The sequence below is a fragment of the Lates calcarifer genome, linkage group LG8 (assembly GCF_001640805.2).
Source record: "Lates calcarifer isolate ASB-BC8 linkage group LG8, TLL_Latcal_v3, whole genome shotgun sequence".
NCBI lineage: Eukaryota > Metazoa > Chordata > Actinopteri > Centropomidae > Lates > Lates calcarifer.
In genome coordinates, this window is record NC_066840.1 from 17,998,058 (window position 1) to 18,014,760 (window position 16,703).

A 16,703-nucleotide genomic window follows, 5' to 3' on the forward strand; every position below is an offset into this window, starting at 1 on the left:
GGTGTCACAACTATTAATTCTTCTGTTCTATATGAGACTGCCGGGTCTGTTAAAGGAACATAATAATAAGAAAATCACCAGGTGAAAATTTAATTTAAGTATTAATAGAACAGAATATGGGCTCAAAACCATTAGGCACATTTGGCTGATTTGCATTAAGGCCTTTTATAGTATGATGAGTCATTACCTGTGTGTGTGTGTGTGTGTGTGTGTGTGTGTAGACAGTCTGCCCACATTAATAATAAATTTGAGGTAAGATCTAGAAACTCATGCTGCATCTCAGGATAGAAATATTTTATTGGAATTCTTTGATTTTTCTTTTTCTTTTTTGTTCATTATATCTCATCTTCTGACTGTCATGTTTTCAGGAACTGCTTTTGGATATTGCTGGTGGGGAAATGCTTTTCTCTCTAATGAGTTTATTCAAGACTTTATTCTGTCTTTGTTTTAATAAAAAAAATAATAAGGGGCAAAAGTCATAGTGAAAAAAATATGCATTCTGTCACTATAAATGTGTGACCTAGACATCTATCATACCAAACATTATCAATGCTTGAAAGTGATTTGTCTCAATTTAGAGTCTTAAAATGGTTGTCCTGAACCAAAAGGACAAGCTCCAGTGTATTAGATTAATTTTGCATGAGACAGTTAATGGTATCTTGTAACAAGACAAGGTTACATAGTCTGTTTCAATAAAATGAGCAGCCAGAGTGTCATAAGGTCAGATTATGAAAGGCTAAAATTACAGGGTGTGGAACTCTTGATGAGTCAATGATATTGATCAAAGAGCTCAGTCAGATCCTTGCAGATGTGGCAATAATGGTAATTTTATACCATAGGAATGCACAATCTTAGTTAATGCACTTTTGAAAGATAACTTGTCACTAAATTAACTAGTTAATCTATTATACTATCAATTCAATGGTTCCAGTCTGTAGTGCACAATTCAACTAATGTTACTTGCTCTTTCCAGTAATTCTGTCCCGTAGGGGTGGTTGAGGGCCAGTGGGGTTTCTGTAGATTTGAATGCACTTCTTGAATTTGGTGTGTTCAAGCTAGAAATGAATTTTAAGCTACTTTACATATTGTTGTGTTAGTTGTACCCTGCTGCACCATCTCATCTAACATAGTTCTTGTTTGCAACTTTTAGGACTCAACACTCTCCCCTTTGACCCAGCAACCAACAGTGACCCTCTACACATCAACAACTCCAACAGGATGTTGATGACAGAGTGTCATTTCAAAAACAGTGTTGAAAATGGCAAGAAGAGGAAAAGAACCAGCCTGGCTCCAGGTACTGACTATTCTACCTCACTGCCATCATGGCACTAAATAGTAAAGAAACCTGTCCTCACTAGTTTTGCAACAATGCTCCAATACTTCTCTGTATTGTGCTACGCTGACTCTACCTGGAATCACAGTTGCTTACTTTGTCTGGTTTGGATGTTGCCTGATGGAGTGTAATTTAAATGCTACCAGCATCAAATAACTGTTGGTGAGAGATAAACTATAATCCTGTTATTTTGAGACAGTCTGAAAGAGGTAGCCTTGTTTGGTCTTTGCTGTTTTTGATTAGCTTGCTGTAGCCTGCAGCTCTGCTTGTCTGGACTGTTTGGAGGTCACACGGCTAAAACCAGGAAACTGCGTGGCAGAGATTTCACATCCGCCTGCCTCTCACCATGCCAACAGTCCCGTCAATCAAAAAGTCACATGCCTTTGGCTCACTCACGCACACTGAACTGTTATACATAAACAACTTGTCTTTGTGTATGTGTGTGTCTGTGCCTTGTGCAAGCATTCACCTAGTGAGTCCAATTTCAATCAGGGCCAGTGTGCTGTCTAATTAAAGAGTGGCTTTCTAATTAATTGCATTATGAGCGGTAGAAAGAAGAGGGCCCTTAAAACAGAGAGGTGTTACTCCATGTTCTCATCTGTTGGGGTGACGCTAATTGGTCTGGATTTACAATCTGGCAGAGATACATAGAGGCTCCAAATTAACTAATATCAGTACTTGCAGGGCAGAGCTGACTCACTGGTAATGCTTCTAGTCAAACATGGCCTGTGGAACCTTGCACTGGCCAGCTAAATGGCTCATTTTTCTCCTGCCAAAGATAGACACCAACAGCTCCATCAAAGACAATACCTGTGTGCTCTTTGTGTTATTATAAATTTAATTCCCACAGGTAGAGATAAGGTAGTCCACCTGAGGAGAATCATGCTTATGACCCATTTTTCTTTAAGTCCTATTGCTGGCTAGTGTTAGCAGTAAACCAATAAATAATGTTCCTCCCCACTCAACAACAGTGTCGACCTTGCAAGTGCCATCCCTTTGACTCTTCAACAAACAAAGGCTGACCTTTGTAGGCGGCAGAAACTGCTTACATTTCAGACATATACCTTGTTTCTCCATAATGAAAGGAAACCGCAGAACACTGATAATGTCATGCACATGTCCACTTCATATTGGTGCACCTGTCCATGATCTATCTTGCCTTTCACCCAGTACACACTGGGATTTACTAAAGCCCTCTGATGAAGCCCTCTGCAAGCAGTAAAAACATAGATGAATGGATGAACAATGTTCACATTATTTTAGTTTGTGGATTGGTAGACATGATAAAATGCTTTATACTTGCAAGTTGAACGTTCACTTTTAAACTTTTTGCATTTTGTTTCATTTTGTGTTTCTCTCCTACTCACTCTATGTAGGTCTTTTTGTGTTTTGTAGCAAGTTTATTTTGTCTTTTGGTTGAATCAGCTGATGATGTAGAAATCAGAGTTTAAAGAAGAAGTAGAGGGGTCATTCTTATTATGCTGCAGCAGTTGAAAACATAGTACAATGCAAACAGTTACCAACAACAAACTGTTTCATGCAGCTTATGCATGGCAACGCATAAATCATGCAACAGAAGAGGAGACAATACATACGAGTCATGAATTCCATCAATATGATTGGAGACATGTGGAGGTTTTTAGCGTGGGTTCACAGAAAGGGTAAGGCATTTCAGAGAGAGCTAGGGAGTACATTTTAGAATATTATCATACAAAACAGTGAGCCCAGAACTAGTAATTCACAGCAAGAGGCACCACAGGAAAATAATTTGTAACTTTCACTCTATAAACAAAACATGACGATTACATATTCCTTACACCAGAGGATTTAATGTATGACAATGTGGACAAATAGGGACAGTGGCACTCTGTACATCCCTGCCAAGTAAACCTGCTGCCCAGGTATATGCCTTCTTAGTGTACAAACTGATAGAAACATGGTTTTGTTTTGCTGGTGTTCAGCGGCCCTTTGTTTTTTTGTGTAGGATTTCAGTCAGTTGTTACTCAGCTACTTTTCATTCAGGTGCTGCTATTTTCTTTTTGTCACAGTGATAATACAACCAAGGGTGCTTTAAGATGAGTAAAATCATCTTCTTTTCAGTTTTTGACATTTTCACTTTGTAGTTACAGCGCCCTTCTCTTCCCACATTCTGTCCCTCCTTCTCTCAGAAATATGAATTTGAAGTAGACATGCACCTGCGGTAACAAATCCAGAGGATACAGTTGAAAGAAAAGGTGTAGCAGGCACATTTATAAAAGCGACCTTTTTGACAACAGCATACAAAGCAGATTTCCAGAGTTACAGCACAGTATGACTCACCAGAATTTGTGTATAAAAGAAAACAGATGAGCTTAGTGTGGTTTTACACTTACCGTCTCTTTTTAATGACACTTTCATGTTATTTATCAACTGCGGTGTCCTCTGGAAGAATTCTCAAACTCTGTCACTGGACTGATTTTCTCAAAACCACAACAGACAGCCAGAAATAAATGAAGTCCAGTTTGTATATTGTGGGCTTCAATAAAAAATGTGTGTGGTGTGTGTGTGTGTGTGTGGGTGGGTGTTGTCTGCTCAGATTAAAGCCTGTCAAAAAGCCTTAAGATCAAAGCCTTTGTGGAGCACAAATCTGATCTGTCACTGGAAAAGCCACCCAGTTGTTTTTCTTTCCATCCTAGAGATAAAGAGCAAAGTCACTCACCCATTATTTTTCTCTCTGTCACTTAGTCAAGTTATGAGGACTTTTATAATAAAGGTGCCATTAACGTGGTGTAAGTGCACTGCTATCATGATGACATGTTCTGATATAGTTCCTCGTTTATTTAGAGCTTTGAGGAGGGGAAAGGCAATCTGTTTGCATGTTCTTATTGTATAGTGTACAGCTTGAAACAGCCCTCAAAAATTCAAATTTTGTGAAACACAACATTATCAAAGCAATGGACTTCATGTCTGTTCAAGTACATTCAGATTGCCTATAATAGTGTGTGCAACATGAACAAATTACCTTGCCTTTAAAAATTAACTTATCACAATCATGGACATAAATCTCTCTCTGTTTTTTTTAATTTCCCAAAACTGCAGCACATACAGTATACAGCATGTTATTGTACTGTACTCTGCAATCTTGTTTACTTGATTTATTGTCTTGGTTGTACAATTCTTAGACATCCTAAGATAATACAGCAAAATCTAGATTTAGAGGGGCTGTCTTGTACATGCTGTTATACTGTTATAAGGCTGCAACTATTTATCATTTTTCATTCCACCGTAGTTCTACTGATATGCTTCTTATAAATGGCATGATGCTCCAATTCTTGAAGGGAGCAGATACTTGAGCTGTGTGGTAGGTAAGCTATAGCAGGATTTGCCATAACTTAATGCACCCATGCTCACAAAACTTCGATAATTTCTGGTGTTTTTACTGCTGGACTCTTCTTTCTTTCTCCTCTTTTTTTAATCACATGTTGTTGTGCAGTATGTAGTGCATGTATAGAGAACACATGTTTAGCACAGCAGTAGCTGGACAGCTAATAATAGCCCAGTAACAAGTGAATTCTACAGAGCATTGTTCCATCAGGCTAATGAGTATGGCCCAGTAATGGCAGATCAATGATTACAGATGATTAGTGTTTCCCTGTGCTGGCTATGACTCTGGTGTCTAATCAGTTGTTGCTGCTTGCTAGCTTGAAGTCACTTCCTAAAGGACCAGGAGCTAAATGATGAAGGCCTATAACAGCTGGAGCTGTGGATTTACTGGCTTAGAGGGTCTGATTCTCTCTGGCTCCGGGTCATCTCCATCTTCAGTCAGGTCCTCCAGCTCTCGGAGGACAACTGATGGTGCACCGACTCATTAGCAGCCATGTGGATTTAGTCTCGTTAAGGGACCCTAATGGATAGATTTATCTCATTACATTTGGCACTTCATTAGATACACATACTGTAGAACAAAAAGCATGTATACCTGCAGAAACAGACATATCTACACACACACACAACCACATAATGTGCTTGTATTTTTCACACACTGTCAAGTATGTCATTAAGGCAGTGTAATTACCCAGACGAGTGTACTGAGACACTGTTATTTATAATCTAATCATTTTAAACAAAAGTTTAACAAACATCACAATTTATGTTAGGAGGACCTTGTAAAGAACTATAGTTTCTCAGCATTCTGAGACCTGACATGTCCCAAAAGTCATGTTATCCCAGGGGATATTAAGTTGTCATGGACATTAAAATGTGGCATAGTTTGGTATTTATCAACAGCCATGCTAGTGGCTCTATAAGGCTGTACTTAGGCACACTGTTGCTATGTTTACCATGCACACCATTGTAGCTTAAGTCTTTAGAATAAATTTGTGGGGATATCTCACTGAATTGGTGACAGTTTTGACCTACCAGTGCTGCTCTGTCAGATGTCAGGGAATTATCAAAATTATTAGGGTTGATCCTCTGAGTGCAATGGATATCTGGGATTCCATTACATGTAGAGATTGTCCAGTAAAAAACTAGCTAGCCTATGCTACTATCAACAACTCCTGACAGTACATGCAGCAGAATGGAGACACAATTGCTCAATGCTCTGTAGGTGTGTATCCCAACCACTCAATACCAATTGTCATTATACTTTAAATTAAGTGGGAAAATATTTCCAATGACTGTGCCAAGGCTTCCAATGAGTACAACTACAGTATTTAATAACGGGAAAGTAATAACTGAAGGTGTGATACACACTTTATTAGAGAGTCTTGTTTTGGTGACTCTACAGTAATACACAGGGCCCATTTAAAGTTAGATACTACACTTTTCATTATTCACTGTTGCACTTCTCCTCACGCCTGTTTTCAAACAATGCATAACAAAGACTGCCTCAGGGCCCCATGCAAACTGCTTGAATTATCCTTTTTCTACTGGTATCAGCAATTCACAGCAGTCCAGGGTGGCCTTCTCTCTGCTCTCGTGTTGTGGTTAAACAAAAGCAAGTGAACAGAATGAACTGAGTGCTGGTGTGTTGGAGAGGCATGACTTCACTCACTGACTGGATCATTGGCAGTTATATATGATGGATTCTTGATTAGCTTTTGAAATTGACACCTTTACATGGGTTGAAATTGTCTTTGTTGATCATAGAGTCAAACAGCCTTTATAATGAGTTTCCTTGACAGTATTTAACTGGAGCACAGTATACAAAATCTGCTATTTTTAAACCACAGCTGACCATTTAAAGATTTTTACTGTGGTTTATTCAGCTTTGGATGATTCAGTAACAAACTCCACTTTCAGTCAGTACAAAGTAAAAAATAAAATAAAATTAAAAATCTTTGTAAGAGTCACAGTAAGAAAAGACTGTGAGAAAAGACAAATTAAATTTTTCAATATTTTGTATATTAAAGTATATTAAAGAAAAGACAAGTGAGTATTATTTGATCAACTAATATAGTGTTTTCCAGTACTTTTCCCTTGGACGTTTGCTGTCCTTGGTCTGAGACACACCTGACTCAGCTGCACACTGCTGGAAGATCTGCAGAGAATTCTGCTTCCCCTTTATAATATCTGTTAATCTGTTGCCTGTTGTTTATGAATGATTTTGACCTCTTGCTCTGGCTTTTCCAGAGTGAAAACATTTAAACAAAGCAGTGGTTTCATGAGATTAACCCTATTTTACTATTTATTCACCACCTCCATATTCCTGTTCCCATTTTGCAGATACCCTGTTATCACTTGAGACATGGCCATGCAATTATCCATGTCAAATTACTAAAATCTCTTTCCCCTGCTTGCGAAAAGCAGAATTAACATTTTTGTTTTTCAAATAGCAATGGGGAAAAAATGCAATGGATTATTTTGCAAGTGGTGGCTACAAAATTGCTAAGTGTATGTTGTGGGAATCTCAGGATGCCAAGAGAGTCTCTAATTTGTGTTTATATTCCACAGAGTGACAGATAGACTTTAATTGCATATTGAAGTAATTCAGTGTCTTTTTCTGTTGGCTGTTGATTGTTGTGAGTGTTTATCCAGTGTCCAGATAAAGAAATCAAATAGTTTGCAACTTCCTAAATCACATTTATTAGATTCTTCAGTGATAGAGTTTCAGTCAAACATCAGATGGTGGACATCACACAGTCAATTGAACACACTACAGTATTTAGTGACTACAGTATCCAATCCAGCACAGTGCTGTATACAGACTGGAGCTACATTCTCATCATCAAATTAGATGATGATGTTTGATATTTAATATTTCTACAATTAATCATTTTAAAGAGCATTAAAATGTCAGAAAGAAGAGCAAATGCCATCACACTTTCTCAGAGCTTAAACTTGCATCCTCAAAAATTACTCTTTTTGTCATATGAGCAGTTCAGAAGTCAAAGATATTTGATTTACAGTGATACATAATGGAGAACAGTGACACATCTTAGCATCTGAGAAGCTGGAAACAGCAGATACAAACACATTTTCTTTTTATAAATGACTTCACTGATTAATTATTTATCAAAATTGTTGTAGATTAACTTTGTGTTTATCAACTAATAATATATTTTACATATTGTTTCAGCACTAATATAATCTGTCAGCACTTCTATATCAAATGTGTATGATGTATCGCTACTGTTATTTGACACCTTATAATTCCACTTTTGTTTTTTTTTCCTCCATAACCTTAATTAACAGGTTAGGAGGTTATCTTAAGCTAATTAAATAATGTCAAAAACTGTGTGGTCATCAAGATAAAATATTATAAAACTATTAATTAAAATACAGTGCCAGGTTTTCATCCAGCAGCTTTCATCCATGGGGACTCTTCCATCTGAATGATTCAACATCCAGTGGGCCTAACCAACTTTAGTGCTCCTGTCCTCCTTTATCCTGACTTGATGTCCAGATGAGATTCAATTAAGAGACACACGCCCAAGTCACTGTCATAAGCATCGTAACATCACAGCATCATAACAATAAAGATACACTATTCTAAAACAAGAACAAACAGATTTTAATTGTCTCTGCTCAATAAAAGGTTACTAAGGTTCTTCTAATTAGGTAGATTTTCTGCATTTAAACTTGAAAAGCCTGCACCTTGCAGGTTTGGCTAATTTTAATTAGAGGCCAGGAATTATGTGCCAGTTAGGCTCCAGTATTGTGCCTGATAAATTTAATAACCAGCCTTTAAACTGAACACATTAATTTGTGGCAAAAATAATTCTTATCCAGAGCCACATTAGAAGAGCTGAATAATAAGAGCACTTTAAGCCTGTCTATCATGTCATTAGTAAACAGTGCTGATATGTGGCACTCCAAGCAACACAAAGCAAATGTGATTAAATATTACTACTTGACCTGCAGTAGCTCTGGTATCTGTATGGCCACAGTGGCAGGCAAACACAGCAAAATGTATCAAAATTAACAGTAGGCTCATGAAGGTTTTTTGTAACCCAGAGAGACGTAGGGCTATATTGGCATCTTAGAGGTTTGTGTATGTGTGCATGTAGTGAATGTCCTGATGGTTGCTTGGGGACTCTGTTGGAGATCTACAGCTGTCTGTGTGACAGGCAACACGCAGTGACTGACGCTGATGGATGGGACCTCCAGAATGACACATTGGAGTTTCACAAATGAAAACATTTCAGCGCGCTACTATTGTGATCTTTCCCCCGTCTCTCCTTCTTTCACAAATCCTGAAAGTGAAATAAAAACTCAGTTTTCGTATTTGACAGGAGTAATGATCAAGGGGGCTGAATTTTTGCCGCCATCGTTAACACTGGGGCTGAAGAATGGAAAGATTCTCTCAGTGAAGTTACATCCGGTGAAAGAGTAGATGTGAGCCCTGGCATCCACATCATAGAAGGAAACTTGGCCCGTCTCGTAATCCACAAACACCCCGACTTTTTGAAGCCTCTCCCTCACAGGGAGGTTAACGGCAGGGCCCGCATTGGCTTGAAACTCATGTCCATTCCTCAGCCAAATAGTCCAGTAGCCATGCATGGGGCTAAGCCGCATATCCCCCTTTCTGTTGATGGACTGGTTTGCAAGTCCTAAATTCCATTGTGTTTTGTCCTTAACCTGGACCTCATAGTAAAATTTTCCTGCAGAGAAACCATCTTTTGCCAAAACATTGAAGACGTTCCCAAACCTCTCCGGTTTGTCTGGGAGGTTTCTCTTTCTGTCTCCATGTGTGACTTGTTTCCCATCTGCAGAGACAGTGAGATAGAGGTTTGCTGTGTCAGGATCCAGACTTACATCTACAGCATGCTGCTGCTTTTCTTTCAGGTCGGGATCACACACCATACTTATTTCTCTCATGATTGTTGTCTCCAGCTTAGCCCAGGCTCCCTGCGCTATAAACTGGTCTCTGTTCAGAGTCACGTCAGACCACTCCTTAACCTGGGGCGGCATGATGGTAAGAGAAATGAATTTCTCAAGGAGTGTGAAGGGGTCGGCGTCAAGTGAGACCTGATTAAGCTGCAAGCTTTGCTGCTTTATTTGCATAATTTCTCCCTCCAGTTCTTTAATGAATCCTTTTGCCTCCTTTTCAGTTTTTTTCTGCTTCATCTCAATTACTTCACTCAGCTCAGCTTGGCTCCTCTTCATGTAGTCCACCACAGCAGTCATCACACGCAGGCTGCATGACAGTACCTCAGCTGCATTATCTCTGTTAGCCTTCATTGAGTTTTGAAACTCCCAAATTTTCTGCAGACGTTCCTCGATCATCTGATCTGTGTGTTTCTTTTCTCTTACCAGCTGAGTTTTTCTCACTTGAGCCTCCTCCTCTAGAGCCACTATCTTGTGGGTTGTATGGTCACTGTCTTTACAGGACTGACACAAAAACTCTTGATCCTTCTGGCAAAATAGCTCCAAATACTCGCCATGTGTCTTACACATCCTGCTCTCCAAGTTCTCGACCGGCTCAATCAGCTTGTGCTTCTTCAAGGATAGAATTCTCTGATGAGGCTCCAGATGTGTTTCACAGTAAGACATGAAACACACTATGCAGGTCTTCAGGGCCTTGACCTTTGCCCCTGCACATTTATCACAGAACACATTTCCATTTCCTGCTTGTTCAGGGTCAGATTTTTGTTGAAATGTGCTCTTAAACTTTTCAGCCATCTCAGCAATGAGACTGTTAACCCGAAGCTTTGGTCTGCCAAAAAACTCCTCTTTACACAGTGGACATGGGAATACATGATTTGTAGTGTTCCAGTACTTTGTGATACAGCCCAAACAGAAGTTGTGCCCACAGGGAATGGACGTAGGTTTAATGAACACACTCAAACAGATTGAACAAATAAAATTCTCCTCAGTCATAACAGAAGCCATGTCTAGAAAGTAGAAGGAGAAATATTGGTAAAAGTCAGAGCAGCATAAAGTCCATCTAGATACACTAGATAAACTTGACAAAATGCAACTTTACCTGGTGTTTGATGACTTTGATAAAACTTTCAGAAGTGTAAAAGACAGTAACAACATGCGGCTCTCCTTCTCCTCTTTTAGTTTCACTTTCAGTTGTGATGTCAGAGTAGGCCAGTCCCCTCCCATTTCCTTATGTGAATGGAGCAAGTTAACCCATTACAGGCTCAATTCACTAGTGACTCACATTTAGACCCACATTTTTTTTTCTTCCCAATCTATCATAGCTCAGTAAGATGTGTCCCCAGTCTTGACTTCCCAAGCTTGTATACAGCTATACGAATTGTGATTTCTTTTATTCATGTTATTCTTTGCTTGTTGATGTATCCACGGCGTAAGTGCTTCAGAATTCCTTTTTCATGTACAGTACTACGCACAAATGAAATGAAAGCTCTGATACAGCACAACATGCTAAATTTTAAATGTGCATACACACGTGTGCATATGCATTAAATGAGAGTGCTTAGTGATGACATCTGCATGATAAACAGTACATACACTCTGGTCCTGTGCTTTCTCCTCCGAGGAAACATGGCTTTGAACACAATAGTTTCCCTGTATCCTTGGAGATCATAGTCATAACTGAAAGAATCTGTCTTTGTGTGTAGGTTCCTATGCATGCATATATGATTGCATGTATTTCCATTGCTGCACATGGGTTTATCCACAAAGTGTGCCTTGTAGGAATGTAGGTGTGAGCATATGAAAAATGGGTCGATAAATTGAAAGGAAAAAAAGGATGTGAGTGATACAATGTACTTAACCTTTCAGTGACACAAACTAATTATCCTCCATGCAGTTGCAGTTGATATGTGTGTATGCGTGTAAATATGTGGGTGTATGCTGTATGCATCATACCTCAGTATTTCAGTGCTCCATTACTGAACAGTTGTGTATTTGCTGTAGTCTTTACTGTGTAAATGTGAATAGCTGGTGCAGCCTCAGCAGCTGTTAATGAATTCAATCAATTGACTGATGATATCAGGACATAATGTAAAGGGAACGGGACTTTGAAAATCCAATCATATGACACTTAGATATATGTATTTTCTCAGTATTGTGAATTATGTATGTATACAGTTTATGTGCTGAGAAAAAAGAGCTCTGCAATCTGATAATGACAGGCTACCTCTGATCGGAGCTCTCTTGAGCCACGTCTTATTCAAGCCTCACTTCGATGCTGTGGCTACCATAAAACATTCAAACGACTTTTGGATCAGATGTGGATTCCCTTTGATCCTGGTCTGTGTGGGGCTCCAGGACCCGAGCCTTTCTTCTCTTCAGAATCCACTGATAGGTTTATCAAAAGATGAGAGGGTGTCAGGGCTTTTCTCCTCCCATTTTTTTCTTCCCATCACACCCCCTTGCATCTCTCAACCACCAGTGCTTTCTTTCCCCCCTTTCACCCCTGTTCCTCGACCCATTGGGCTCTCACTTGTAGCCGCTCTTCTCTCCTTTCACCTTGAATACATGAATATGAGATTAGAGGAGCTCAAAGCGCTAGAGGACACAGACCTCCCTCTACCAGAATTGAATGCCTCCTGCTAGGAGTCTGCTCAGTTTTAACCTGAGTGTAAGTCTTCAGTAATGCTCTCTCTCTGCAGTACATTCTGCAGCCCAAGAAATAAACCGTTAAACTGAATAATTATAGAACATCACCATCAACAAAACAATATTATATCATAATTATTATTATAAGATGCATGGGCAAATGTATGTGGACAACCCTGTCAACATGCCAAGAGAAGAACAAGAAGAAGAAGAGTATTTTCAACTATATTTTTAAATAAAGCTCACATTGTTGAATGAGGTTAAAAAAAGTATCCAAGGGCATCCTTGAATTCTATACATGTATGTAGAAAATAGTGTGCTTCTTACTTTAGAGCAGCATTTTTGGGAAGGCCTTTCTTGTTTTGACATGACAGTGCCCCTAACAAAGTGAGGAAATTGTTTTCAGAGAATGCAAAAACCCCTGACCTGTTGGTTGGTTTGGTTACTCTAGCTTTTACACTAGCTCTTTATTATAAGTTGTAACTGAGAGGTCTTTCAGTATTGGCTTTCCCTCAAGATTTGAACTACCATTAAGTGTGAGGGGGAAGAGTGTGGGGGGAGAAATGAAACATATGATCTGTGTAAATTCTGAATTCTAACTGTGTTAGTGCAACAGGCTGTGTCTTGTACGCTGTAGACAGAGGAAAGTAGTGAGCCATGCTAAACTGACAATCTTGACTCTTTTGGATAGATGGAAAACTTGTCAATAAAAGTAAAGCTCTGCTTTACAGTAACATTATCACACCACCAAACCTAAAGTCAAGTTTAGGATTGGGCCTTATGGGTTTTATTGTTAGGGGTTAGTTCATATTCCTCCAAAAAAACCCAAAACAAAACAAAAAAACCCCCAACAAATAATAAATCCACTCTCTACAACATAGTACTATTGTGAATCTAACAGAAGTTATTTAGGAAATCCTTAGGAAGGTAGATCTATAACCTGCCAGATTGTGTCTGTGGGCTATATGTATGGCAGCCTTGCTCTACAGTGTTGTGGGGCAGAAAGAGGACAGTCAGTCACCTCCATCACTCTAGTTTGTTTACTACTTGGTCAGAGCAGAGGGTTGTGTTATTTCCAACCCCCAGACACAACAGTTCTGGAGGGAAGATAAATAATTAGTCATGAGATGAGTTTCTCCTTTCATCCATCAGCCTGGGGAACATGGCTGCCAATAGAAGAACTCAGGCCAAATTAGAGTCCTCTCCCTCCAGTGTTTTCGTTCCCCAGACACTCAGCTTTAGATTCCCATTCTTGATAGGATGACTTTGAAACGCTCAAAAGCTTGCAAGGACAACTTCATCTTAATCAGAGTGTTCACGGATTAAGAGCAGTTTTTTTACGCAGCTCTTGTTAAAAGCAGTGCTTTCAGCATTGGGTAGAGGGAGCGGAGATACTACTTTACCTTTTCATCAAAATTGCTGGGCAAAGTAGAAACACTGAACCTGAGTTGTGAGTCAGTTCAAAATACATCTTGTTTGAGGTAATTCATGCCATTAAATTCTTCAGCTGATGTTAAATCACATCTTTTCTCAACCCAAAACATTTCTCATCCACTTCTCTAGTACCTCGGCAATGTGGAGGAGGGTGTTTAGGCTTTGTAAAGTCATATGAGGAGGAAAGGATAAATGTGGGACACTGGCAGATGAAACGTTGTTTGAAGTTCATTAAGTGACACATTGAAACCAAAATAGAAAATAAAAACTGAATTTCCACGATTGACACTATAGGAAAAGACTTGGTAGAGGCATATATTTGGTGTTGGAATTTTTTGAAGTATCAAAGTGTAAGAAAACTCTTTGAGAGCTGAATGTTTTTGTGAATTGTATCGGTGCTGCTCTCCTGCATTGAAATCAGACCGGACGTTTTCTTGAACCACAAGCAGTGCCTGGAGATTTAAAGGATCAGAAAGCTTATTTCCAAATGTAAAGGCTGTTGAGCTGTTTTATCTACACTCTTATTCATTAAGCGCATGGTGACTGTTGGATTTACACCACTATCTGAGATGGCCTCCAAACACCAGAGGAGTTAGTTTCTCTGATAGCTTGCTTCAACTGTTGAATTATTCATCTGTGCTATTTGCCAGACTTGGTGTCCGTGACTGAAAGTTCGACAAGGTCTGAATGATTTAAGACACAATGAGATAATGAGGTAAAATATTTTTGATGTTACACAGAGGTCAGAAACTCCTTTGAGTTTGCTGTTTGGGAAGCTTGATAAAGTAGTAGTAGTAGCTGTCTTTTAAAATTTCCATCAGTTCTTTCTTTGCATGAGTATATACACTGAATATACACTGAAATACACACTGTACATAATGTGAATGATGCCTTCTGTGATGGTGGCACTTCTTTAACTTCTTCATCTGTAGCGCAGATTGCTCCTGGATGGCATAGAGGTAGAGGGAACAAAAGCTGAATGAGGAAATGCTAGGGGGGGCTACCAAGAATCATGATCCCAAGATCTATTCAGACATTAAAATTACTTTTTAAGTTAGAATCTTAAAGATTTTCACCTTGTTTTTGACACTAATATGGTTGGCTTTGGAGATTCGCAGAAATCAATGATATGTGTGTAATCCAATGTCTTATTCTTTGACTTTAACAGAGTCACTATTCACTGTTCACTCTCTACAGCTAAACCAAAAAGATCCCACTGATGCTGCTTTACATTAAAGACCTTGAACATGTACTGGCTTTTATAATGAAAACAGTCACAGAAAACAGCAATGTATTTGTCAAAGAGGTTATTATTGACAGGGACAGTTCATCAAAATTTTCATTGTCAATTTACATTTAGATTTTTCTAACTCCAAAAACAGGCATAACAAAAAAAAAAAAAAAACCTTGGGGATCTTATAGTTCAGTTTAGGCATGTTTAATAGTTTTATTAAGATTATGGTAAAGTACTGCTCATTAATAAGTTGTAAAAACATCCTCCTGCAATCTGTTAATTGTGCTGTGGACATTCTTCCTCCAAATCTTTAACCTTTAACCTCTCATTTATGTTATTCATATTTTACAACATTTTACTTAATAAGACCAGGATAATGGTTTAATTTTCAGTATTCCAGTAAGGACTGTGGCTAAAATAGATCGTAGTCCATTTCAGTTTCACAGACTGACTGTTGGCTTCTGTTCCTCCCTCTCATTCTCATTGCTTCAAAGCTTTTCCAACATCAGTTATCTTAGCGAGCTACTTCTTGATCTTCCATCTCCAAACCAGCACTCCTCTCCTCACCCACCTCTGAAACCCTCTCTTTCTGTCCATGCGTTTCTCTCTCTCTCTCTCTCTCTCTCTCTCTCTCTCTCTCTCTCTCTCTTCTTTTTCTTTTTTGCAGTCACTTTCTCCAACTTCAGTCACATTTAATGACTCGGAGCTGCAGCCTTTCCTTGGCTGTCACAGAGGGGCTTTTAACAAGGTTCTGCACTCCTTTTGCTCTTTCCTCCTCATTTTACCATACTGCTGCCATTTTCCCTTCTGTCCCCCTGTAATTTCGCCTTTCTCTGACGGTAAAGTGTGCAGGTGCCTGACAAAAGAAGAGGGAGTGATGGGAAGTAGTTAGAGCCTATTAGCCTTTTTTATGCCTTAGTAAAGACAGATTGCCAAGAATTGGTTTGATGTATGGTGATGTATTGAATTAATATTTTATATTTCAGTTCCTATGACTAAAAAGAGTTTATGGCCTTCCAGATATTATTCCTGTACATTAAGTTGATTTTCTTTGTTTGCTGTGGTAGTATAGTAAATCTCTTTGGGTTTTGTGCTGCTATTTGTATGCAACAAGACATTTGAACAGACAAATTGCTTTCTGGGAAGTTGTAACACAAGTCATTTTCTAAATCAAACAATTAATTGATTCAGTGAGATAATAATCAGCAGATTGATTGTAAAGATGATAAAAATAATCATCTTTACAGATGGATAGAAGGATTAAATAAATTCCATAGCTGAAGTATATCTCAAAGCAGGGGGGAATAGGTGCATGTGTTTTGTGTGTTTATAGACGAATAGAGATCTGATGTCCTTGGGCTTGTATTTGTATTCATAACGAACAAGGAAATTAAAGCCAACTAAATCACCTCAGGCTCCCTGCATTTCAATTATAGACAGTATAAAAGAGTTATTGATCCATAGAAGAGGAGACACACAGAGAAGCAGTGAGATTCTTAAATACTCATCAGTCGTCACACTCGTATAAGGTTTGGTAAATCTGTTCTTTAATTGATTTTTAGGAGGAGGCAGAAGCCAGTGAGCCTCAGCAGACAAGTGAAACAGTTGAAAGAAATGGTGTGCTGGTCTGAAATACATTCCTTTGCAAATCTCCCTGTGCTGTTCCTCTAGTAATCTATATCGTCCTTCAGTGTTCTCCGAGAAAGCCCCAGTGGTTTCTGGTGCTCCATCATCTTTAAGCTGCAG

General features: G+C 38.9%; 2 protein-coding genes across 2 annotated transcripts in view; one reads left to right on the forward strand and one right to left on the reverse strand.

Moving 5' to 3' along the window:
• LOC108895356 (ecto-NOX disulfide-thiol exchanger 2) overlaps positions 1–16,703 on the forward strand; it is a 143,857-nt gene that overhangs the window by 39,202 nt on the left and 87,952 nt on the right. Inside the window, exon 2 of the mRNA XM_051072503.1 lies at positions 1,151–1,294. Within this exon, the coding sequence (XP_050928460.1) occupies positions 1,151–1,294 (144 nt within the window). The remainder of the gene's footprint in view (positions 1–1,150; positions 1,295–16,703) is intronic.
• LOC108895357 (E3 ubiquitin-protein ligase TRIM21) lies at positions 7,384–10,859 on the reverse strand. The gene is made up of 2 exons (XM_018694127.2): positions 10,743–10,859; positions 7,384–10,650 (listed from the first exon to the last, which is right to left on the reverse strand). The coding sequence occupies exon 2, from the start codon at positions 10,646–10,648 to the stop codon at positions 9,029–9,031; it is 1,620 nt and encodes a 539-aa protein (XP_018549643.1). The 5' UTR covers positions 10,649–10,650; positions 10,743–10,859; the 3' UTR covers positions 7,384–9,028.